Genomic DNA, 27,460 nt, shown 5'->3' with positions numbered 1-27,460 from the left:
AAAATTAACTTTACAGAAAGTATTAAACTGTTCAAGGATTGGACGGAAAAGGGAATGTCAGATGGGAGATTGTTTATAAATTCTTTTGTGTAGTTAATTATCAGCGCCCCTATCAGTGTGGTATTATTTTATCTTTGGCTGAATTAATTGCGCGTCATTGCTAACTTCCGGTTTTAAAAAGTCAACAAAACTGATTAATTAAAAAAAAATCTGATGAAAAATGAAGTTAGAGGACAATATTTGTCCAATATGTTTGTATATTTTTATCCAGCCCGTCACGATGCCATGTGAGCACGAGCTTTGCTTGTCTTGTTTCAAACAGAACGTCGAAGAGGCCAACTTTTGTTGCCCGATGTGCAGGTATGAAATAATTTTACCGCCCTGAATATTTCTCTTACGGTTTTATATGTGTAAAGACATGTCATGGAATATGCACTTGTATCTCTTCTTAGCTCTAGGAATTAATTCTACATTGAGATGACAGAAAATTTTAAGTCAGTGGCTATGATTAAGGTACCGTAATCCTAGCCTCTGATTCTAGTTTTGAGATTTACACCGAAGATTTTTCACAAGAGGGGCCAGGATAGCACAGATAATATTACAGCCCGCAGATCAAGGTATAGGATTACGGATGTTCCGTATTCCTAGACAACCGTGTGAAGATAGGCTAGGATTACGGAAGTATTAAGAGACATCAAATATATGTTAAGACATGAATGAATGATGTTGTAAACTTACTTATTTCGCTTAAAATAGCGTTTTCTCATGCCTGTCCTATCATTTCGAATTATCGAACACCCTGGGATACCTTTATTTTCATAGAAAGCTTTAAATTTAACTGTTTTTGTTGCATGTTTTCCATATTTATTATTAAATTGAGCGTGAATATAGGTTTATCCTAAGTAGCAGACTCATAATACGAACCCCGGGACGCCTGATTCATCCGAGAATCGCATATTGCATAATAGTGCAATGTTTTTTTTTCCGGGTCAATTTGGGGCTGAAGTTCGGCCCCAGTCCCAATGAGAAGCTATATTAATAGTATGTTTTTTTCCCAATTTTACCTTCAAAAATCCCAATTGAAAGTTGAAAAAAATGCCTGCAAATTTTAACAACATGACACGAAAAGTAGGTTCCGAAATACATTATGTTGGTGTTTGTGTAAATGGTTTTTGTTTTGTAAACAATCAGTTGTAGTTATTTCCCCTTAAGCCACGTCATTGAAAGGCATGATAATGCAAGCATCTGCTGGTCGTAAACATACCGTCTACAATTGTAAGTATTATATACATAGAAAATCAATAAAAGTGACGCTAAAAGTACGCCAAAATTGATGTTTTGTTTGTCAGACAAACATTTCAACTACAGATTTGTTAACCACTCAAATTATTTCACCTACAACAGCTATGTCTAGTCAGTTTAAAACCGAAAGTAAAAATAAAGAAAAAACTAACAATAGCATCAGTGACGACTGATTCAGGTAACGATCTAAGCTATAATGTAACACAAGATACAGTCATATCTGTTGTATTGCAAGCTCAATGAGAGATGAATCAGCATGCCCACTCATTTTTAAAGTTGAGGGTACATGTACCCCCTGCTTTTGCAAAATAGGGGTACACTTCAAAATTTGGGGGTACACTACATGGCAGATCTGAACATTTTCTATTTAACTACTGAAATTTGTATATTACATGTTTTTTTGTTGTTTTTTTTTTTTTTTTTTTTTTTTTTTCATACAGAACTCTCGTGGGTGGGGTATAACAGATGAGATAATTTTAGAAAATGTAAAATGTTTTTCCAAAGTTAAGATAGGAAATTCTGAATCAAAAGACCCCTCCCTATATCATACTAAATATAAATAAGTTTTCAGCAAGGTTCATGTATTCCCAATTTCGTGAACGGAACACGATTCGTCCGAAATAACATACAGTCAACTGAAGACTGGTAAAATTCGTCCATCAATAATAAATGCCCAAACTATTACAGATATGCAATGTGTATCAAAATTGCAGTTAAATATCGAAAAATAAAATACTGTTAACCTTTTGCTGAGTTTATTAAAGCTAAAATGCCTTTTTTGCGTTTTGTATCCATTCCTTTTTTGCACACGACCCGTGTGACGTTCGACTAAAACATTTACCAAACTGCTGTATACAGCTGACAATTACGCCGAGAATTTGGTGATGGAAACGAAATTATAACGTTCGAGGACCGGATGTGCGTTTTAGACCATACCAAACAATTGGCAAGTGCGCGATGAAATAAACAGCGATTTTGCAGCTGGACTGGAGTTCCGAATCTCTGCGTGCATGTACCCCCAACAAGTGATTTTTATGCGTGCATTTGATATTTTGTACGTGATTCACGTACTGCAGTGCGTGAATGGACATGCTGTGAATACATTGTATTTGCTTGTAGACATTTCTTGTTTTTATATTTTTTATGAATGAATATGATAACTATACTATTTTTTACCATAAAACTTTCCTAAAATGTATTGTTAGTTCATTAAATCTGAAACATAAAATTCCAATTTGGGTGTTTTACGACGCATTTTTCCCAATTGTAAAGGCCCCGATTCCATTCCCAAACTTGTGGAAAAAAACACTGTAGTGACGAAACAGGCATCCCGGAGTAATAGTGGCAGGGTATGCTTTATGAGCAGTATAGCCTACTTATAATAGTCTTAAATTTATGCTTTATTTATTTCAGAAATAAGTACATCTAAATAACAAAATAAGTATTTGCAAGCTTTCTTAAGGTGTACCGGTGTATGCAGTTTATCACTGTAATCGCGAAGAAGAATCGGGCGTCCCGGGGTTCGTGTTATGAGTTTGCTACTTATGATACACCTATATTCATGCTCAATTTATTGCTTAATATGATAAAGCTGCAATAAAAACAATTAAATTCAAAGCTTTCTATAAAAATAAAGGTATCCCTGGGTGTCCTGGGGTGTTTACACCGACCGTTGATCAGCCATTTTGAGTACGATACATAAATGGCATCGCATGGACATACTATAGAAATATGAGGGTCAAAGTTAGATCAAAGAAGTATAAAATATTTTCATAGCTCTTTGGTTAGATTAAAAAAAAATTATATACTTTAAATTATACTTTTTCAGTTGATTTTGCATGTCACTTGAGTTTTCCGCATAGAAACAGGCAAAATCAACACATGTATACATATGGTTTTCTTTCCAAAACCATACAAATTTTTTTTTTTTTTAATGGCAGACAAACGAAGAATTATATTCTTAATAAAAGCTCAACAGGATTTATAAATAATCTATACAGTTTAAATTTTATTTGATTTTGCCTGTCACTTTAGATTTCCGTGTAATCAACACCTGTATAGTATTACGTTTTTGCATTTCGTTTTCTCATTTTTTAAGTGAAATAAGTAAGTTTACAACATCATTCATGCATGTCTTAACATATATATGATGCGGCATGCCTCTTAAATACTTCTGTAATAGGGTTGTCTAGGAATACGGAACTTCCATAATCCTAGAATCGGAGGCTAGGGTTACGGTACCGTAATCGAAGCCACTGCCAAATTTTAATTATGTGTGAATGAGTAGTCCAAATAATAGGATGTTTCATAGCATGGAAATCCCCAATATAAATCTGCTGGGAACATTTTCTGGTACATGTACATAGTACTTGCAATGATTACATCTCTTGATAATAACTTTGTGTCGACATTAACAGTCAGGGGTGTAACTGTTACAAGTTACGGCAGTTAATAACTCATTGAGTTATTGTTTATACTTTCATAACTTGTTTCAGTTATCATAAAGTATTACAAAGCCCTTCTGTGCCAATTCCTCATTTTGAATGAGACTAATGCAATTATAATTTATTTCCTGAATCCTTGAACTTTTTATCTTTCCAGCTATGCAGTAAAATTTTTGGAGCAAGGCTGATAAGTTTTATGCATAAATCTATAAAACTATTAAGATCCCATTATGCTTATCAGGTCATGATCAGACTCAAAGTGAATTGGATTAACCACAGTTTGCTACATATTTCCCTTTAAAGGTCACTTTGTGAGAACAGCAAAAGACTTTTTTGAATAACTTACCTATTATTTAACTATATTTTATAACTAATACAGGTTATAAAATGCTTGAATTATGTTGAAAAGGTAACTGAAATAGGTTACATAACTTAAACTTAAAACAATTACAGCCCTGACTGTTTAAAGCATAAACTTACCTTTCTGTCATTTTATGAATGCACAGGGGTCGTGAATGCCATCGGACATGTCCAGTAAATATTGATCTGGTCTGCTGCGATATATCCAGTTCACAAGAACGAGTGTCCGATAAAAAATGCAGGTCAATATGATAAAATAAGAAGAAAGTACTCTGGTATTCTGCTAAAATTTGAACAAAACACTTACCTTCAACATTATTGTAACATGGAATCCCAGAAATTGTTGTCGGACTATATTTTAGTAAGTGCTTTCTTGATCGGTCCTTGAAATAGAAACAGTGGAAGCCCCTTACAACGTCACGCCAATTCTAAGAACACGTGCTATCATTGGATACGTTGTTCTGACTAACTGTGGATGGTACTCTATTTATGTACGCGGGAACCAGACAAGAATTCCCAGAAATATTCTTTCTCTTTCAATATCAACATCAAGGTGATTCCATGCAAACAATAGACGTGTGGGGGAAAAACAGCTGTGTGCTGAAGAAATAAAACTAAAATACACCTGAAGAAATAACATTAAGATACACACTGAAAACCTCAGAAAATACCTGATTACTCTCGTAAAGTGTATCAGATTTGAACAATGTCGAGCGTGTTAGGTGTATTTTAATGTTATTTCTTCACCACACTCACTAAATTCCAATCACCCTGTGTTCAGTTCGTATTTTCAGGCGACCCTGGGTTTTTGACATTTCATTCCTGGTGTTTATTTTATATATATATATATTTATATAATTATGTAGGGGGTATTTTTTTTAAAGATAGACTTCTAGGGTCTTATTAATAGAATGAATAGAATAGAATCAGACTTCTGTGAAAAAACTGACAGAACAAAGACTGATAGTTAGAAATACAAATGTAGAATGTGTTGATATTTCCTAGAACAGCCTTAAAGCCCTCTATCTAGCGTAGGCTGACGCAGGCGTTTATAATGGCTAACAGTGGGTCTGTGGGTGGAAAGAAGCTGTGTTGGTAGGCAGATTTGCAGCAAAAGATTTGGTTGTATTTTTGACTGTGGATTTCGGCTGATCTTGATCTTGGATTATGGTCAAAATGTACCCAAACGAAAATGTACCCACATGGTGAAGTCAGAATGTACCCAAAAATACCAAAATGTACCCACTTGGTTAGGTCAAAATGTACCCCAAAAAAGTCAAAATGTACCCACTATTAAAATATCATTTTGACTTCTGATAAAAACCTTGGGTTTCACAAGTGGGTACATTTATTTTCGATTTCATATGAGTACATTTTGACTTTATTTTTGGGTACATTTTGGTTTGGGTACATTTTGACCTGCATCAATCTTGATTGCTGTACAAGATTATGCTGTCGGCAAGATTATGCCTAATTTTGTACAACATGGTTACTCTGGACATGATTCTGTGCCATACTTGGTGGAATTGAACATGTTGAAAAATAACCCCTCAGCTGTTAGCGAGTAGCTATAAAGTTTAATAATAAATAATATGATAAATTATAAATTCTTTGTTTCAGGACTAGGATATCAACCTGGGCGAGACGAGCAGCTAGAACAAAGAAACTCGTGAACAATGAGAGATGGGAGGAAATTCAGAAGAACTTCCCTGAACAAATACGTAAAAGACAGGAGGGGGAGGAAGAGGAAGATCCTGAGATGAATGGTTTGTAGTTCAAATGATTTAAAATTACATTTATTCATTTTATTCTGTAGTGTTACATGTGTATGAAAAATATTACTTCCATTTTAGTGTCCTTTCCCCCTATATTAGTGATTACAGTATGATTTTCCCCTTCTAACTGGCCCAGTCCCCATTTATCCAAAAGTGATGCAAATTTGCTAAGAGGGGAAAGACCAGGCCTGTGATTTGGAGAAAAATGTCTTGGTATTTGGGCAAAGGGGAATAAAAACCTGATGTTAAGTCAATTTTTTGGGGGGAAAACTGCATGATTTAAAGAAATTTTCTGAGGGAAAGAGGCCTTTTAACGTCCCCTATTATAGAAGGAAAAAAAACATAACTGAGTTACTTATGAAATATAAAAAAATACATGTAGATTTGAACTGAATCAGGACCTTCTCTGCCATTTGCAACTAGTGCAGACCAAGATCCAAGCAGGCTGATATGGTCTGCACTGTTGGTTATTCAGTCAGTAAATTGTCCATGAACATCTTTTGTATAAAAAAAATGGTATTGCCCAAATTGAATGATGGACAAGTCCATCTTAGAAATTTAGTAGGTAAAGGTTAAAAACTTGGGATATAACACAATTATTGACCTGTTATTATGTCTCCCATCACACAGTGGTGTGGGAGACATATTGATTTCACTCCAGTCTGTGTGTGTGTGTCTGTCACAAAGCTTGTCCACACTCTTTAAGTCGAACATTTCTCATCCAATCTTCACCAAACTTCAACAAAATGTGTCTGCCAATAAATGCTTGGCCAAGTTCGATAACTAGCCAAATCGACCCAGGCACTTCAGAATTATGGCCCTTGAATTACCAAAAACACTCAGATTTCTTTCGCAGTTTTGCCCCCAAACCAGCGCCTATACTACTAGTAGTATAGGCGTCCTTTTGGTGTCAAGAAAGCGCAGGAACATGTGAATTAAGTAAACAGTATATAAAGACAGTTAGACTGACTTACTATTTAGATGATTAGGCAGTTGTGGGAGACATGCGCTTTTCTCAAAGGCATCTCTAGTTGAATCATGAACTGCAGAATCTGATGTCTATGTTTCATAGGGAAAAAAGCTTGTTATTTCTAAATCTTTGATGTATGTAATAATTTGTTTCTAAGTCAATTCATTTTACAAAATTGTGTTTCATGGAGTTATGTTCTTGAAATATATGTCACCAGTTGATTACATGTAGAACTCTGTTTGTATTTCAGCATTAAACATTTCAATAAAGTTGGCTGAGCCAGGAGAAATCAGGAATGAGTATGAGCAGCAACTGAAAAAGGTACTTGATTTTTTACCGCAAAAATTTCAGTTAATCAGCCCTCATTGATACCATCATCAGAGAGTGACAGAAACTATACATATACAAAGTCCAAAAGTTTGTCACCAAAGTTGTACGAATTATGCCCCTTTCTACTAAATATTATAGTTAATTTGTTGCTCTATAATATTCAACTGTCACATCCCTATTTGGTTACGTTTTTGTATGTTAACTAGTATCTCAGTACCAACAAATGGGAATGGATTGAAACTTCACACACTTATTCACTGTGATAGTCTGACATGCAGTGTACATGTTCCATTACTCTGTTTTGCATTTTTAAAAAATTGTATCCCTCTATTGAGTTAAGTTTTTTATGTTAGCTGGTATCTCAGTACAGGTCTGTTAATGGGAATTGATAGGAACTTTCCACACTTGTTCATTGTGATGATCTGACATGCATTGTAAGGGAACGATAACTCTGATTTTGATTTTAAGCTCACCTGAGCCAAAGGCTCATAGTGAGCTTTTGTGACCGCTCAATGTCCGTCGTCGTGTGTCCGTCAACATTTTCTAAAAAAATCTTCTTCTTGAAAACCACTGGGCAGAATTACACCAAACTTCACAGGAATGATCCTTTGGTGGCCCCCTTTCAAAATTGTTCACAGAATTGAATTCCATGCAAACTCTGGTTGCCATGGCAATCAAAAGGAAAAACTTTAAAAATCTTCTTGTCCAAAACCTTAGGGCCTAGGGCTTTGATATCTGGTGTGTAGCATCATCTAGTGGTCCTCTATCAAGATTGTTCAAATTATTTCCCTAGGGTCAAATATGGCCCCACCTGGGGGTGGGGGTCACATGGTTTATATAGACATATCTATAGGGAAAACTTTGAAAATCTTCTTATACAAAACCACAAGGCATAGGGCTTTGATATTTGGTATGTAGCATCATCTAGTGGTCCTCTACCAAGATTGTTCAAATTATCCGCCTAGGGTCAAATATGGCCCCGTCCCGGGGGTCCCACGTTTAATGTAGACTTATATTGGAAAAAAATGTTAAAAATCTTCTTGTCTGAAACCACAAAACTTAAGCCTTTGATATTTTGTTTGTAGCATTGTCTTATGGTTCTCAACCAAAATTGTTCAAAATGTACCCCTGGGGTGAAAAGAGGCCCTGCCCTGGCGGTCCCAAGTATTATATAGACTTATATTGGAAAAAAATCTTTAAAAATCTTATTTGGTATGATGCATTGCGTAGTCCTCTACCAAAATTGTTCAAATTATGCCCCTGGGGTTAAAAGAGACCCTGTCCCAGGGTTATTTAGTTATTATACGAGTTATATAGGAAAAAATACTTAAATAATTATCTGATCCTATTTCCAAGACTGTTCGGGTCACAAAATGTTAAATCATGTTTCTCCCTTTCATTATCCATTGTCCAGCTTCTTGACCTTTAGACTGCTGGTGGCAAGTGTTTCTGCCTTTGAAACCAGCGCAGACCAAGATCAGCATCTCTGCAGGCTGATCATGGACTGCACTGTTTGCTATTCTGTCAGTTAATTTTCAGTGAACACCCCTTCTAATAATAAACGTTACTGCCCAAATAGAATTATGGACTAGTCTATTTTAGAAATTTTAAGAGTAAAGGTTAATAGTTGAATGATGTATCCTTTGACAGCTCTTTTTCATTTGCTGTCAAGGGCCATAACCAGAAGCTGTTGTGTCTGAACATTTGAGTTACTTCTCTTGTTTGCCAACATACAAATGGCTATATAGAGAACCTATTACACAGATATGGAATGATGTCAAACAAGGCTTTTAAATTTGATAATTGAATTGGATTGTAATGTTTTTAGTTGCAAGAACAGCGTGCGGAGGAGAGGAGACGAGAGCAGGAGGCAAGCGAGAGGCTGATTCAAGAGATACAAGAGGAGGAAAAGAAACGACAAGAGGAATTGAAAACCCTACAAGAACGTGATGAGGAACTTGCAAAACAACTCTCACAGGTACTGTTAGACAGAAGTGTTTCCCCTACATTTCGCCAAGTTCGCAAATGGCAAACAAAAAAAAGAAAGTGGCGAATTTTTTTCCCCATAAATTAAAATGTATTTTTTATGATGTGTATTACTTTGTCTAAAGAAGTCTTCATCTAGCCTAAAATCAATATTATCTGCAGCCGTTTCCGTTTGTAGTACACAATACACAGTGTGTCATCATCCAAATGATAAATATTTATGTATACATATAACCAGCAGGTAAATATACAGGTAGTTCCTGCCTAAGATATAGTCAGTAATAGTCCATCAATATGATAATTGTCTTTAGCATTATCAACTTTTTTTTGCCTTGTTTGTCTAAAAAAATATCCTTTGCACTTATAAGCGACTTGTTTACACATTTTAGACGAGCATTTTTTTTCTCACAAAAATGGGTACTGTGCAAGAGAATGGTATAAACCTCTTGACATACGATTTTTACAAGGTAAATTACCAAAATTATTGTGCAGAAAGAAGTAAACCAATGCAGCACTTTCGAAATAATGGAGAATATCAGCATTCTTGTTGCAATCTTACCAATTTCTAACACTTTATTTCCAGTCATTGTACCATTTTTCAGTGCCATACACATACATTCTGTACCACACTGCAGAAAAAAAGCAAGTTGAAAAATTTCATCCAAATGTTGGGCAAGAAGCTTTAAAATGTATTTTACAGATTGTGAGTCCGGAAGCACAAGCAGAGGTAAGGACACGGTCAGCTGCCAGTAATCCTAAAGACTCAAGGCCAGCAAGCACAATGGAAAATTTCCTTGGTAAATTAGACGAAGATGATGCAGAATGCCTTAGTCCAGCCAGAAGCCCCTATCCTTACCCTTGTTTGACACCAATCAGCAGTGGGGCTGGTAAACTATGTGTAGATAGGGACAAAGTTAAGCAAATGGAAGATACGTTCCTAAAGAGGAAAATAAAGAAAGACAAGAATTTGATAACTACTTCAGATATTGAGAAGTTGGAAGAGACTTTTACGAGAAATTGCAGGTCCAAGACAGCATCAGCAACGGAAATTGCAATACCAGAGATATTACAGACTGGTACAGATATTATATTTAATAAATAGAAAAAATATGTTTTTAAAATATGTGATTCTATATTTTTTTCATTGAGTGTAGCACAAACAGCATTTATGTAGGGATAACGCATGTTTTTTCGTGTTTATAACATCTGCCGAATCCTGTTAGATTGGTTGACACGTTAGGGCAAGGGTACCAACATATCTAGAGAGATTCTGAAGATGCTATATCATGCCATGAGAAAACCAACATAGTGCATTTGCGACCAGTTTGGATCCAGACCAGCCTGCGCATCCTCGAAGTCTGGTCAGGGTCCATGCTGTTTGCTAATGGTTTATCTAACTACAATAGGCTTTGAAAGTGAACAGTATGGATCTTGGCCAGACTGCGCTGATGCGCAGGCTTGTCTTGATCCATGCAGGTCACAAATGCACTATGTTGGTTTTCTCATGGTTCGGGTCAAATGAACATGCACTGACACAATTCTAGCATAAAACACATAAAACTAATAAATGAATATTTTGTCCCTCAGCCTCATTGGAATTCCATGAAATTCTCAAATATGTCTGAGTTGTTCTTTTTCAAATTGACAGCATTTCCTTTTGAATTGTCTGTTTTGGGGCCGTAAAACGTTTACGCTTTGCAATGGAACGTGTATGGTAGATAAAATGGTGTTTTAACAGCATGTGAGAGAATCTCTCTGTTAATACATTTTCTTTCCTGTTAAAACACCCCCGAAAAAAGACAAGAACAGCAGTTTTATGCTAGAATATAATATAGTGAAACAAAATTGATTTGAGACTAAAATATTTTTTTTTAACATTTTATGCTTAAATGATAGTTTTGTAAAAAAAAAAAAAAAATGAATATTTGAGCCCTGTCATGATACCAATTAGGATGACTTAAGGTGTGGTTATATGTCACACATGTATGAAATAAACATAAATTCTTAACCCTTAGCCTGCTGGCGGCGATTGGTTTTGCCTTTGCGACCAGTGCAGACCAAGATCAGCCTGCACATCTGTGCAGGCTGATCATGGTCTGCACTGTTCGCTATTCAGTTAGTAAATTTTCAGTGAACACCCCTTCGAATAATAAATGGTTTTGCCCAAACTGAATGACGGAACAGTCCATTTTAGAAATTTAGCAGGCTAAGGGTTAATTTAGTAGTTATACTCATAGCCTTTGTCTTACAAATCTCATGTTATTTACGTCTATGCTCTACCAAAACTGAAAGTATTATGAACTTCATTTGTAGGTACTAAAGCTACAGCATCCCCTACCCTAACAAATACAATGAGCTCAGCCAGCCTACACAAGAGTGAAATCCTGGACCAGATGTCCAAGGAAGTGTGCATCAACCTTGTAGATGATGAGAGCAGTAACAGTAACTTGATCAGCATAGAAAGCTCACCTCATAGTGAAATAAAAGAGCAAAATATAGGTACGGTAATCTGGTCAGCATAGCAAGCTCACCTCATAGTGAAATAAAGAGCAAAATATAGGTACGGTAATCTGATCAGCTTAGCAAGCTCACCTCATAGTGAAATAAAGAGCAAAATATAGGTACGGTAATCTGATCAGCATAGCAAGCTCACCTCATAGTGAAATAAAGGAGCAAAATATAGGTACGGTAATCTGGTCAGCATAGCAAGCTCACCTCATAGTGAAATAAAGGAGCAAAATATAGGTACGGTAATCTGGTCAGCATAGCAAGCCCTCCTCATAGTGAAATAAAGGAGAAAAATATAGGTACGGTAATCTGGTCAGCATAGCAAGCTCACCTCGTAGTGAAATAAAGAGCAGAATATAGGTACGGTAATCTGGTCAGCATAGCAAGCTCACCTCATAGTGAAATAAAGAGCAAAATATAGGTACGGTAATCTGGTCAGCATAGCAAGCTCACCTCATAATGAAATAAAGGAGCAAAATATAGGTACGGTAATCTGGTCAGCATAGCAAGCTCACCTCATAGTGAAATAAAGAGCAAAATATAGGTACGGTAATCTGGTCAGCATAGCAAGCTCACCTCATAGTGAAATAAAGAGCAGAAATAGGTACAGTAATCTGGTCAGCATAGCAGGGTCACCTCATAGTGAAATAAAGAGCAGAATATAGGTACGGTAATCTGGTCAGCATAGCAAGCTCACCTCATAGTGAAATAAAGAGCAGAATATAGGTACGGTAATCTGGTCAGCATAGCAAGCTCACCTCATAGTGAAATAAAGAGCAGAATATAGGTACGGTAATCTGATCAGCATAGCAAGCTCACCTCATAATGAAATAAAGGAGCAAAATATAGGTACGGTAATCTGATCAGCATAGCAAGCTCACCTCATAGTGAAATAAAGCGCAGAATATAGGTACGGTAATCTGATCAGCATAGCAAGCTCACCTCATAATGAAATAAAGGAGCAAAATATAGGTACGGTAATCTGGTCAGCATAGCAAGCTCACCTCATAGTGAAATAAAGAGCAGAATATAGGTACAGTAATCTGGTCAGCATAGCAAGCTCACCTCATAGTGAAATAAAGGAGCAAAATATAGGTACAGTAATCTGGTCAGCATAGCAGGGTCACCTCATAGTGAAATAAAGGAGCAAAATACAAGTATGGTAATCTGGTCAGCATAGCAAGCTCACCTCATAATGAAATAAAGGAGCAAAATATAGGTACGGTAATCTGATCAGCATAGCAAGCTCACCTCATAGTGAAATAAAGAGCAGAAACGAGATATAGCAAGTACCATGAAAAAAAGGTAAATCTGTCAGCATAGCAAGCTCACCTCATAATGAAATAAAGGAGCAAAATATAGGTACGGTAATCTGGTCAGCATAGCAAGCTCACCTCATAGTGAAATAAAGAGCAGAATATAGGTACAGTAATCTGGTCAGCATAGCAAGCTCACCTCATAGTGAAATAAAGGAGCAAAATATAGGTACATATCTGGTCAGCATAGCAGGGTCACCTCATAGTGAAATAAAGGAGCAAAATACAAGTATGGTAATCTGGTCAGTATAGCAGGCTCACCTCATAGTGAAATAAAGGAGCAAAATACAAGTATGGTAATCTGGTCAGCATAGCAAGCTCACCTCATAGTGAAATAAAGGAGCAGAATATAGGTACAGTAATCTGGTCAGCATAGCAAGCTCACCTCATAGTGAAATAAAGGAGCAAAATATAGGTACGGTAATCTGGTCAGCATAGCAGGGTCACCTCATAGTGAAATAAAGGAGCAAAATATAGGTACGGTAATCTGGTCAGCATAGCAAGCTCACCTCATAGTGAAATAAAGGAGCAAAATATAGGTACGGTAATCTGGTCAGCATAGCAAGCTCACCTCATAGTGAAATAAAGGAGCAAAATATAGGTACGGTAATCTGGTCAGCATAGCAAGCTCACCTCATAGTGAAATAAAGGAGCAAAATATAGGTACGGTAATCTGGTCAGCATAGCAAGCTAACCTCATAGTGAAATAAAGGAGCAAAATATAGGTACGGTAATCTGGTCAGCATAGCAAGCTCACATCATAGTGAAATAAAGGAGCAAAATATAGGTACGGTAATCTGGTCAGCATAGCAAGCTCACCTCATAGTGAAATAAAGGAGCAAAATATAGGTACGGTAATCTGGTCATCGTAGAAAGCTCACCTGATAGTGAAATAAAAGAGCAAAATACAGGTACGGTAATCTGGTCAGCATAGCAGGGTCACCTCATAGTGAAATAAAGAGCAAAATACAGGTACGGTAATCTGGTCAGCATAGCAGGGTCACCTCATAGTGAAACAAAGAAACAAAATATACGTACTGGAAGGAATATAGGCAAGATCGTTCCCAGACCAAATACAGCCTGCTCAATTTAACTAAGGCAGTTAAAATTACTTTGGTCTTTTTATGCCCCTGGCGTCTACTGATGCGGGAGGCATATAATGATTGTTCTGTCCATCCATTCGTTCGTTCGTCCGTCTGTATGCGGTTAACCAAATGGGACTGTTTCGTCTACCATCAATACCCCTAACTAGAATGACTTGATACTAATGCTAATGACCATTCCTCATCTTCAGACATCACCTGACCTCAGTTTGACCTTGACCTTGGCCTCGTTTTGGACTTCAGTTTCTTTGTATCTAGAAGGATGCCACGGGGGGCATCAGATATATTATTTCCAAACTTTTCTGTTTAAAGATGAATATCTATCAGTTGAAAAATGTTTCATCAGATTTTCCTTAAAATATTCATTTTTAGCTCGACTATTCGAAGAATAAGTAGAGCTATCCTACTCACCACGGCGTCGGTGTCGGCGTCGGCGTCACACCTTGGTTAAGTTTTTCGTACCAGTCCACATTTTGACAAAGTCTTTTGAGATAAAGCTTTGAAACTTTCAACACTTGTTTACCATCATTATGGCCAGTTATAGGCAAGAGCACATAACTCCATCAAGGATTTTGGCTGAATTATGGCCCCTTTTGACTTAGAAATCATGGTTAAATTTTTCGTACCAGTTCATATTTTGACAAAGTCTTTTAAGATAAAGCTTTGAAACTTTCAACACTTGTTTACCATCACCATGGCCAGTTATAGGCAAGAGTACATAACTCCATCAGGAACTTTGGCTGAATTATGGCCCCTTTCAACTTAGAAATCTTGGTTAAGTTTTTCGTACCAGTTCATATTTAGACAAAGTCTTTTGAGATAAAGCTTTGAAACTTTCAACACTTGTTTACCATCACCATGGCCAGTTATAGGCAAGAGTACGTAAGTCCATCAGGGATTTTGGCTGAATTATGGCCCCTTTCGACTTAGAAATCTTGGTTAAGTTTTTCGTACCAGTTCATATTTAGACAAAGTCTTTTGAGATAAAGCTTTGAAACTTTCAACACTTGTTTACCATCACCATGTCCAGTTATACGCAAGAGCACATAACTCCATCAAGGATTTTGGCTGAATTATGGCCCTTTTTGACTTAGAAATCTGGGTTAATATTTCGTACCAGTTCATATTTTGACAAAGTCTTTTGAGATAAAGCTTTGAAACTTTCAACACCTGTTTACCATCACCATGTTCAGTTATAGGCAAGAGTACATAACTCCATCAAAGATTTTGGCTGAATTATGGCCCCTTTTGACTTAAAAATCTTGGTTAAGTTTTTCGTACCAGTTCATATTTTTTGTAAAGTGTTTGACATATGGCTTTTAAACTTTTATCACTTGTTTAGTATAATAGTCTCTATCTGTAGGAAAGAGAACATAACTCTGTAATCTATTTTGGCTGAATTATGGCCCTTTTTCGACTTTGAAATTGGTTCTGTTTTCATACAAGTCCATGTTTTGTCAAAACTATTTGACATATGGCTTTTAAACTTTGAACACTTGTTTATCATTATGATTTCCATCTGTAGGCAAGAGTACATAACTATTTTGGCTGAATTATGGCCCTTTTTGGACTTTGAAATTGGCTCATATATTGCCATTTAGTGCAAGACTTATCGAAATCAAAGTAATACAGGAACATTGTTTGTCTAATTTATTTATTTCTTTTGTCTGAATATCCGTGGAAATATTTTGACCCCATTCTTCAATCAATTCTTCGAATAGTCGAGCGCGCTGTCATCAGACAGCTCTTGTTAAAGATTTTTATTTACTGGTGACAAAAACAAAGGGAGTAGTTGTTTGTCTGTTTTGGTCAGATTGAGCAAGAGGATGGGGATTTTTTTACATATTTTACAGGCATTGTACAGAATTTAGAACTACATTTCTAGCCCTGATACACATTATTTTTAGGAGTATGCAAGGAAAACTTTAAATACTGAAGAAAATACTTTTGTATTGTTATTACTTGTTCAAAATACCTGCTCTGCTGGTCCAGTTGTAACGGGCTTGACGGTCAGTCCATACGTAGGGGGTTCATATTCTGGCGTAGGCACCAGAAATTTCTGAGATGCTCTGGAGTGTCTCCCACCTAACTAAGAGGCCAATACCCAGGAAAGATGGCTTTATATGTACTGTATGCTTAATACAGACTGTTTTAAAAGAGCTAGGCTAAGTTAACCAGACATGCCTGTATTTGATAAGATTTCTTGCTGTCTCTGCTCGGGGGATTTTTCTCATTCTGCCATTCTGGTCAGTTGTCTGTACTAGTAGAAGATGAATTTAGGGCCCCGAATGGCTGCCTTTGTATGCAAAGTGCCCTTGAATGTATTATGATAATTATAATACTTGTTTTAGCTAGCTGATGAGCAAGTGTAAAGTTTATGAAAAATTCCTTAAATACTAAGTTTGTTGTATATTGATGCTTTAACAGAGTTATCAGTAATGTGTGTCCACTCCATATTTTCTTAATGGCAAGGAAGATTTTCATAAAAATTGCCTCATCTAGATGATATGCAAAGTATACAACCCAGTTCACAAGGTCAAAGGTCAAGTTCACACTCGGAGGCAAAAGGTCAAAAATCTTAATCATGTGTCTGCTCCATTATTATTCTAATTATACCCCCACCAAACATGTTTGAGGGGGGTATATAGGAGGCAGTTTTGTCGCGTCCCGTCCCGTCGCGTCCCGAAATCTATTATCTCAGTTATTACCAAATGGATTTGATTCAAACTTAAAATACATGTTCCACCTTATCACCCACATCATGTGACACAAGGTGCATAACTCTTGACACCAAGTTTTCATGAATTATGTCCCCTTTTACTTAGAATTTAAGGTTAATTTTGTTGTATTTTCACTATATCTCAGTTATTACTAAATGGATTTGATTCAAACTTAAAATAGATGTTCCACCTCATCACCCACATCATGTGCTCACATCATGTGACACAAGGTGCATAACTCTGACACCAAGTTTTCATGAATTATGTCCCCTTTTACTTAGAATTTAAGGTTAATTTTGTTGTATTTTCACTATATCTCAGTTATTACTAAATGGATTTGATTCAAACTTAAAATAGTTGTTCCACCTCATCACCCAGATGATGTGACATAAGGTGCTTAACTCTGACATAAATTTTTTATGAATTATGTCCCCTTTTACTTTAAATTTAAGGTTGATTTTGATGTATTTTCACTATATCTCAATTATTACAAAATGGATTTGATTCAAACTTAAAATAGATGTTCCACCTCATCACCCACATCATGTGACACAAGGTGCATAACTCTGACACCAATTTTTCATGAATTATGCCCTTTTTACTTAGAATTTAAGGTAAATTTTGATGTATTTTCACTATATCTCAGTTACTACTGAATGGATTTGATCCAGACTTAAAATAGATGTTCCACCTCATCACCCACATCATGTGACACAAGGTGCATAACTCTGACACTAATTTTTCTTGAATTGTTTCCCCTTTTACCTAGAATTTAAGGTTAATTTTGATGTATTTTCACTATATCTCATTCTGATTGGCTTAGAGCCAAAGGGAAGTAACCTTTTTTTAACTTTTGTACTGAGTTTCTTCCCCTTAAATTCCAGGAGTTAGTCTATTTTTAGAAATCCTATTTTTAGATTTTCAGTATTTTAGGTATTTTTCTAACTTTTTTATTATAAGTCCTATGTAGAAAGTAAAAACATTTTTCTGTGGTAACATGGGTCGGTAAGACCCTTTTTTGTATTCACTTTTAGTGTATCTCTAATATTAGAGATTTAATATATTTACTTGTATTACTATACTAGTATTATACTAGTATTACATATATGTGGAAGCCCAGGATGAAGTACTCCAAAGTATTTTTAAGATTCCTTATGGTTGCCATTCTTCTGTGACAAGACCGTATGGTGGGGGTATGAGTCACTCCTGTGACAGTTCTAGTTTACTCTAATTTATATTCTAATCCACTTGGAATATTTTCTTCAAGCGTTTACCCCATCAATACAATGTGCTTAGCACATGACCCAGATCAGTAAATCCAAGGTGAAGGTCACACTTAGAAGTCATTATCAAACAGCAAAATTCATGTGAGCATATTTTCTAAACCACTAGCAAGAATTAGAATTTACCTCATTCAGGCGATATGCATGAAACACACCCCAGGTCACTATGCCTAAGGTCAAGGTCAAATTTGAAGGTCAAACATCATGATCACAACATTTAACTTTTCCTGTATCAGTGTGGTGTCTAGGGATATTTATTACCTGAAGTGATAGTTCTAGTTGTAGTCAACTCAATATACATCTTAATTCTGGCTTCACTGCCTCACCATGTAGAGCTTTAAATTTGGCATACATATTCTTAAGTAAATGGGTCATAGGTTTTATATGTGCTTGAGGACAGCAACCCTTTGTTAAACCTGTCTTGAAATTCAAAGAGTTGAGCACAACCTTCATTGATGACTATAATCTTGGATTTTCCTGAATTTGTAAATTTTCCACCACAGAGATCACTGCATATGCAGTCTTACCTTGTTGAGTTCTAAGATCTTTTATGTTAATTGCAATATATTATCATTCTGCTCTTGTTTTCAGAGCAAGATCCATTCTTGAGGAGCATCAGTTCTCACAGCATTGATAGTATATCTCAAGAACTGAATCATTTTCGACCTATACGTTCCTGTCCTCTTACTCCACCCCGTCGTCTTCCCAGTGGCAAGGTCGTCGAGCCGAAACTGATACGGACCACTCCGCGGAATTTGAGTGGATCAGGATTTACCTCCCCTGTGGAGACCAACATGTCAGATATAGATGCAGGGAGTCCGGTGATGCAGAGACGGTTGAGTCAGTTAGCGGATGAAAGGAAAGATCAGGTAGAATTTATTATACACTTGAAGCTGAGTAGTTACGTTGTTTCAATTTATTAAAACTTAGGGACTTAACTGACAGTGATGAAAGGGGCATCGGTGGCTGAGTGGTTAAGGTCACTGACTTCAAATCACTTGCCCCTCATCGCTGTGGGTTCGAGCCTCACTCGAGGCGTTGAATCCTACATGTGAGATAGCCATCCAGTTGTCTTACGGAAGGTCAGTTGTTGTACCCAGGTGTCTGCTCATGATGAAATAATGTGTGGAGGGGCACTTGGAGTCTTCCTGCAGTGTCAAAGCTGGAAAGTCGCCATATGACCTATATTTGTGTCAGTGTGACGTTAAACCCAACAAAATAAATAAAATTTACTTGTACAGGTAAGACAGATGAAATGATGAAATCTATTCACTGTGTAGTGTATGGAGAATTAAGAGCTTACCTGATGGTATTTAGACCATAGGAATAGTGTAACAGTCAAAATTTCCAATATTTAATGAATCATCCCCACATTTACTTAGAATTTCAGATTAAAGTTTTGATGCACCTTCACTATATCTCAGTTATTACGTAATGGATTTGATTAAAACTTAAAATGTTGTTCAACATCATCAGTCACATCATGGCAAAATGGCCATAACTCTTGCATCAATATTTCATGAGTTACCCCCCCCCCCCCCCCTTCACCCCAACTTTTTACTTAGAATTTCATGTTGAAGTTTTGATACACTTTTACTCTATCTCAGTTATTACTAAATGGATTTGATTCAAATTTAATTGTTTTTTTCAACCTTATCACCCACATCATATGACACAAGGTGTATAACTCTTGCACCAGTTTTTGATGAATTATTCCCCCCTTTAACATAGAATTTAAGGTTAATTTTGATGCATTTTCTCTGTTATTACGAAATGCATTTAATTCAAACTTTAATTAGTTGTTTCACATCATCACCCACCATGATATGACATCAGGTGCATAGCTCTTGCACCAATATTTTACGAGTTATGCCCTCTTTATGCTTAGAATAATACTTATGTAGTGTTTTGATACACTTTATCTTTACCTCTTTTATTACTTTTCGGCGATATATGGCCCTCCGTGACTATTAGATAAACAACATTGAGTCTGAAATCATGAGTCCTCCACCTCTGATTTATGTGGGGAAGTTGGCAGTTCCTTGCGGAGAACAGGTTTGTACTGGTACATAATCCAGGAACACTGGTTAGGTTAACTGCCCGCCGTTACATGACTGAAATACTGTTGAAAAATGGCGTTAAACCCAAAACAAACAAAATTTGTCATAGATATGTTACACTCCACAGGAAACTTACTAAAAAGATTATTGTCATGTGTTTTATTGCTATCCTGTTCATAATAATTGTGTTCTAACAGTCTTAGTTTTGAAATGTAAACAAAAAAAGATGCTTTTTAGGGGAATGTCTTTTCAGAAATATAGGAAAAACATTGAGAGGGGATAAGGCCAATGTTCAGCCCAAAAAATACTATTAATAGAATGATATCACTATATTTTGAATAACTTCTTCAAAAGCAAGAAAATATTGGTCAGACAACTTTCCATTTGGTCACACAAACATTGTTAGTTTTGCTAACTGTAAGTTCAAACAATATGTCAAGCAGTTTTGGGAAGTTTGCAAACCTTTACATCTAATATTGAATAGAAATTTTGTTATAAGTTGACTTCATCAAATTTAAGTATTGCCTCATTTGCAGATATGATTTTTTTTCCATTGAAGGTTGAGAGAATGAGCAAATCAACAAGTACAGGAGTGGTTACCTCCCCTGATGAGAATCTTAATCCAGAGAAGAAAAAGTCAGCAGCAGGAAATCAACTCACGTTCTCCCATCTTAGTAGCCGCAGTGTTGAACTTAAAGATATTTCGAACTCGCCTTCAACTACGCATGATTCCCATCCTTCAAGGAAATTGATAATTCCATTAGAGCCGGACTTGGCCGAAAATGACTGGCTAGGATCGACTGGCAGCTTTTCTCCAGTAAAAATTGAAAGAGTAACACCTGTACAACTAAGTGAAAGTGCCAGGAAAAGGTCATCAAAATTGTCTCGGAACCGGGCAGCAAAAAAGTCAAAGGTACGTTACACAGCAGAGGGACCTCAGCCGTCGTTGATGAACTGGATGAAGAAAACTGACCCTCTCTGTATTGACGAAGATGGGAACAGCGACGATATAGTGAGTAAAAGACTTGATGAGGTTGATGGTGAGAAAAAACTGCTCGAGAAAAAGCCAGTAAGAATAACGGGTACATCAGCATTGGATGAATATCTAGCAAATGGTGCAGCTAGCAACTATAGCCCAAGGTCTAGACGAAATCATAGAATGTACAAAGATCCAGATTTTGTATATGAAAGTTCAGTTATGGTTAGGAATTATGATAAAACAGAAGAAAACGAGTCTAATAATGGCAGTGATGATTTTAGCTTTTCAAAAAACACAACAAAACGAAAGTTATCTTCATCAGACTCTTGTTCTTCATCTCCGAAGAAAAAGTCCAGAACTAAAAATAGAGATGAGGATGAAATACTTAGAAGAAAAGTAGGTCTTAAAAAACCAAAACAACCTGTGAAATCTAGGAAACTAGCTAAGAGTGGTTGTGTTACGCAGAAACCTAAAGCTGTACGAACTATGCATGACTTCTTTTGTAACCTAAATAATAATAGTGTAGATGAACCTCGGTCAGATGAAGAGTCGGATCAGGACGAAAAAGAGTTAGATCAGGAAGAAAAAGACAGATTGCTTGCATTGGAACTACAGAAACAGTTCGAGTTGGAAGCGAAATTGAATCTAAGTGTGCTTCGATTTAAGGGGACATCGGAAGAGTATTCCCTTAGGAAAAATAGAAAAGTTAAAGAAGTTGCAGATGCATAAAGTTGTCTACACGTTTTAAGAGGTTTTTGATGATTACATGTAGTTTTTTTTTTTTTTTAATTTATGTATGCATATAAACTTATTTAACCTTTAGCCTGCTGGCGGCGAATATTTCAGCCTTTGCGACCAGTGCAGACCAAGATCAGCCTGCACATCCGTGCAGTCTGATCATGGTCTGCACTGTTCGCTATTCAGTTAGTAAATTTTCAGTGAACACCCCTTAGAATAATAAATGGTATTGCCCAAACTGAATGATGGAACAGTCCATTTTAGAAATTTAGCAGGCTAAGGGTTAATGTCTTTACTGTTCTCTTAAGACTGACGGGTCCCTTATATAGTTGTAAGAAAAGGATCAAATAACTGAATGTATTCTTGTTAAGATAAAACTTTTTAAAGCTCTCTTGTGTGGAATGGAAATGATTTTTAGTTCGTTTTTTCGAAGAAAAAGTAGAGTTATTGCATGCCTGCCAGTGTGAAATTTTTTTTGGTACAAAGGTTTTGATAAAGTCAGATATCTCTGTTACTTTTCGAGTGTGCTGTCTGACAGCTCTTGTTGAAACCTGTTCTAATGCAAGTGTATAGGTTAGTTTTTAATTCCCTAAAAATGGAAGTTTTATATACTTTTATTAAGGTTTGGGGATTCTCAGGACTTGCTGAGGACCTGTGGTCATCAACGTTTAAATATTGTTTGCATTGACATGGATTTAGAATTGCTGATTAAATATAGAAATAAAGAAAATATTTACTTTGCCATAACTTTGTCTGAAGCTGCTTAAATTATTTCAAACCATCAAGAAGATTCCTTGCAGTCTATTTATATTTGACAAAGCTTTAGCAATATAAAAATTTTCATTTTTAATTAATTTTTAGCCTACTGGCGGCGACTGATTCTGCCTTTGCGACCAGTTTAGACCAAGATCTACCTGCATGGCTGTGCAGACTGATCACGTTCTGCACTGTCTGCTATTCAGTCAGTGAATTTTTAGCGAATACCCCTTCCAGCCATAAATGCTATTGCCCAAATTGAATGATGGACCAGTCCATTTTAGAAATTTAGGTAACAGTTAACAGTTAAAGATTCAGACTTTAATCGTTCATGAATATGAGCCCTGGGTATTTTCTGGACTAACCAAGATGTTAGCCTTTTAAATTGACAAAATTTATCTTTTTGAATTTATGGAAAGAATTTTTTAATTAAGTTAGATGAATTCCTATATTTTTAGATAATTCTTATATATGGTAATTCACTTTTACACAAAATACAGACTACTTTGTTTTATGTAAGTGCAAAATGAGTTTTATATTTTTCTGTTACAAAATCAATATAGAAAATTTTAGCTTAGTCACAAACTGTAGAAATTAGTGGAAGATGGAGATTCGGAAATTATTTATTCATTAATTTGTATGTTATACACTTGGAAACATTAAAAGTCTCAGAAGTAAGCTCACAGACCCATACATTTTATTGGTGGAAAATATATAAAATTGTAACTTTGTGAGATTTTTATAATAATCTATAACCAGAAAACGATTTTGTTAGGGTATTCAGTCAGCCATTTTGGAATTCAGGCTTTTATATCTGTAAAATTTCAAATTTGACTTTATTTAACAACAGATTGTTATACAAATATCAGGATGTTTTAGTAAGCATGAAAGCAGCATTTCTATTTACTTTTATAAATTTTGCAGAAAAAAAGTCCAGAATATTGCAAGTGAAATTTACAATTTTGGACATATAATCAACATTTTTAAAGATCTTTAATTAATAAATTAAGAATTAAGAAAATCTTACTACCACCCTTAGATTAAGTTAGAGATCTTGTAAATAAGGTATAAGTAATGTCTGGATCTGGCAAAATAAAGCTGAAATTCATGGAAATCTCTGTTAGGATTTTGTTGATCAAAGAGTTGTTACCGGTATTACTCTGTAACTAGCATTATATTTTAAGCAGATAGAACATTTGGGCATTAAACTGTGAAATATTTTATATGTATTTGTTCGTATTATGATTTTCTCTGTGTTTCTTTGTGGTGTGTAAATTTGCCATTATAATGATTTACTGGTACATCAGTTTTAAAATTACTTGAAGAGTAATTAACCCTCACCCTGCTCAATTTCTACAATGGAAATGTTTATCTTGCAATTTTATCACTACCATTAACTAATAAAAGGGGTACTTACCAAAACAATACTGACTGAATGGCGAAAAGTGTAGATCATAATTAGGCTGCAGGCTGATCATGATCTACACTGGTCGGAAGGGCAGAATCCATCATGTCCAGAATGATAAGGGTGAAAATCTGTTTAAAACAGAGCACACAAAATGTTAAAGTTTTATGTTAATCAACTACAGTGTTTTGAATCTGTCTTTAACCTTTAGCCTGCTAACAGCAAGTGGTTTTTGCCTTTGTGACTACTGCAGACCAAAATCAGTCTGCACATCTGTGCAGGCTAAACATGGTTTGCACTGATAGCTATTCAGTCAGTAAATTTTCAGTGAACACCCCTTTGCATAAGAAATGGTACTACCCAACTTGATTGATAGACCAGTCCATTTTAGAAGTTTTGCAGAAAAAAGGTTAAAGTGTTAAGATTTAACCATGGATGAACTTTTATTATTTCATGTTTTCTTTTTCAGATCATTTATTGAAATTTAATGGTGACATATATTTCAAATGTTCACTGTTTCAATCAGTGAGATTATCATTTTATACTTTTCACTGTCAATGGAACTACACTTGAAACCGAAAGAATATAAATTATAATTACTCAGAAGTTCTCACCAAAAAGTACATTCATAAAGATATAGAGGATATTTGTTTGTTTCAGTGTAAGATTGAAATACATGATGCAATAGGTTCATTAGTGGCATAGCCAAAAGTGTACTTGTAAGATACAGTGTTCATGAATGAAAGATATTTTGATCTTGCATGTAAAGCAAACTCGTTTTAATTCATGTTTTGACTAAATTTACCCATTTGATATTTTTTTACCAATGAAACTTGCATTTGATATTTTTCATTGTGATAATTGTTATAAACAGAAGTTTATAAATACCTACAAAAACATAAAGGTATGGTCCACACTACTGTAAAATCATTTAATTTCGTGGTTTTGATCAAATCGGCAATTTCGTGGGGATATGAATTCTTGGATTTCAACTTTTGAACATAAATTGAATGGGAATTTTACTTGTTTGATGGGATTAAATTTCCTGGATTGACTTAACCACGAAATCCATGAAAATTAGTCTCCCCTGAATATTAATGATTTCACAGTATATTGAAATGTAAAAGAGATCTAAAAAATAAGATATGAAGAATTATTTCAATTTGTTTTGTATTAACATTATGACGTCACGGTTCTGCTTGTGATTTTGCCAAGTGCGTGTGACATCGCTTGGGTAAAATTGAAATAATTTGGTTAAAACATTGAAAAGACATGAAATAAAAAAGAAAATTTATTGGTTGTACATGAAAGAACAAAATATCTTTCACACATGAGCATCAGGACCAATTTATCTATAAAATAGTCATATGTGGTTCTGATATAGATGAAAAAGTCAACAATGAAGACTCATAAAGGGCAAAAACAAGCAATTAACATAACAGACTTAGCTAAGCAATTAGTTAAGTTTTATCGTGAAATTCGGAGCCCGATTTTCAAATTTCACTCGTGGCTGTGTTATGAATATGCTACATCTAATGCTCACTAAAAGAAACATATTTGAGCCGCACCATGAGAAAACTAACATAGTGCATTTGCGATCAGTATGGATCCAGACCAGCCTGTGCATCCGCTCAGGATCCATGCTGTTTGCTTACGGTTTCTCTAATTGCAATAGGCTTTGAAAGCGAACAGCATGGATCCTGACCAGACTGCGTGGATGCGCAGGCTAGTCTGGATCCATACTGATCGCAAATGCACTATGTTGGGTTTCCCATGATGCGTCTCATTTATATCTTGCACCTAAACAAACAAATATCCGACTATATCATGTTGCAGAAATTAGCCCCGAGGGGGAAACTTTTCTAAGAACATATATTGCCTAGTAGTTGGTCTTGTTTATGTTTCATTTAAATTAAAGCGTTAATAATGACTAGAGAAAATTCTCTACTTAGTGTGAAATGAGTAACTCTTACCATGCTGGGCACAATTGGTTTGCCTTTTGACCAGTGAAGGTCATGTTCAGCCTACACTTCCGTGCAGTCTGATCATAATCTGCACTGTTGGGTATTCAGCCAGTATCATTTTGATTAGCACCTCTTTTAACTGTTAATGGTACTGTCCAAATTGAAAGATGGAAGTTCATTAAAAATTTTTAGCAGTGTTATATTCGAGGGGTACTATTTTTTTTTGATTTCGTTGAATCAATTCACGAAATGAAACCCCAAAAATACGCAGATTTTATATTAATCTTTTTCTTAAGATTTGAAATCTACGAATTCGTTTTCTCTCAGAATAATACCCATTTTTGTCAAAAGCACAACATTTAATGCTCATGAAATCAATTGATTTGACAGTTTAAGGAATAAATTGTTGCTTTGTCATACTTGATTGATAGAAGTAGGCTTGGATGCTGAATTTGAAAGCAAAGCATTTCATATACGTAAGAAACTAAATATTGATGAATAATAACATGAATGAATGATTTTTGAATTTTCCAGACTTGTTTGCAGTCACCTTAGATATTTATTTAGAAAATAATTTTGTATTGAATATGAAAGTGTTGATATTTTTACTTTGTAAATGATAGAATGAAGAAGTTTGCAGTATCTGATAAAACCATTTGTTTGATAGATTTATTTCATGAAATGAAACAATATATCTCAAACAGTGATTTGTCATTGAGTAAAATCATTTTTTTTAAGTGTTCAGATTTAAAGGAATTATATCACCCTCGTGATATAGTATAGACATCCGAACAATGATTTTATTCAATTGAAATACATTTTTAACACAATAATTTCAAGGGTTATTATGTACACTTTTGATTACATAACCAAATATTTGCTTTTTTGTGTAGTTTTATTTTACAGCTCATAATTTAAATTATGACATTTGACGCTGAGACGAAATAATTACGACATACAGAAAGTGATTTTGTTGCGTAACAACACACAGTTTCAGCATTCTTCATTTATAGGAAAACAGATCTGGTCATGTTAGAAGAATCTTTAACTGGTTTTCAAATACAGTGTAATCAATAATAATTACTGTTTGAACAGACAAAGCAAAGATTTCCATTTAGACAACAAACTTTGCTGTAATTGTCTACCGTTGATTTGGATAGTTTTAACTGAATAACTGGGATGTCAGTGCTTTCAAAATGCCTGGGTTGTCAGTTACATTTTCTTAGGAACTAACTCTTACAGTTTCCATCTAAATGATATTAAACTTGGTATAAATCTTGAACCTGTTTCCTCATCAATTTTAGAAAGTTGTTTGTGCCATTGTTTAGTCTTCTAAATTATATTCTGCGAATCGGATATATACATTAATATATACATGATATTAGAGTGATTGTCTTAGACTAGAGTCCTTTTATGTTTTACTATTTTCATACCTGCAATAAAATATTGTTAAGTGTTGAA

General features: G+C 35.4%; 1 protein-coding gene across 1 annotated transcript; it reads left to right on the top strand.

Moving 5' to 3' along the window:
* The first annotated feature begins 164 nt into the window (after positions 1-164).
* LOC123556108 (E3 ubiquitin-protein ligase rnf168-like) lies at positions 165-27,460 on the top strand. The gene is made up of 8 exons (XM_053547386.1): positions 165-360; positions 5,727-5,872; positions 7,102-7,172; positions 9,010-9,159; positions 9,868-10,243; positions 11,481-11,666; positions 18,689-18,966; positions 20,717-27,460. The coding sequence occupies exons 1-8, from the start codon at positions 221-223 to the stop codon at positions 21,863-21,865; spliced, it is 2,496 nt and encodes an 831-aa protein (XP_053403361.1). The 5' UTR covers positions 165-220; the 3' UTR covers positions 21,866-27,460.

Source organism: Mercenaria mercenaria, chromosome 7, assembly GCF_021730395.1.
Source record: "Mercenaria mercenaria strain notata chromosome 7, MADL_Memer_1, whole genome shotgun sequence".
NCBI lineage: Eukaryota > Metazoa > Mollusca > Bivalvia > Venerida > Veneridae > Mercenaria > Mercenaria mercenaria.
This window is presented reverse-complemented; position numbering and strand designations above follow the sequence as displayed.

Excerpts from the sequence above, each read along its gene's own strand:
- LOC123556108 (XM_053547386.1), top strand. The coding sequence starts at position 221 with ATGAAGTTAGAGGACAATATTTGTCCAATATGTTTGTATATTTTTATC. Across the intron at positions 10,244-11,480 it reads ACCAGAGATATTACAGACTG|GTACTAAAGCTACAGCATCC; the intron begins GTACAGATATTA and ends CTTCATTTGTAG. Across the intron at positions 18,967-20,716 it reads CGGATGAAAGGAAAGATCAG|GTTGAGAGAATGAGCAAATC; the intron begins GTAGAATTTATT and ends TTTCCATTGAAG.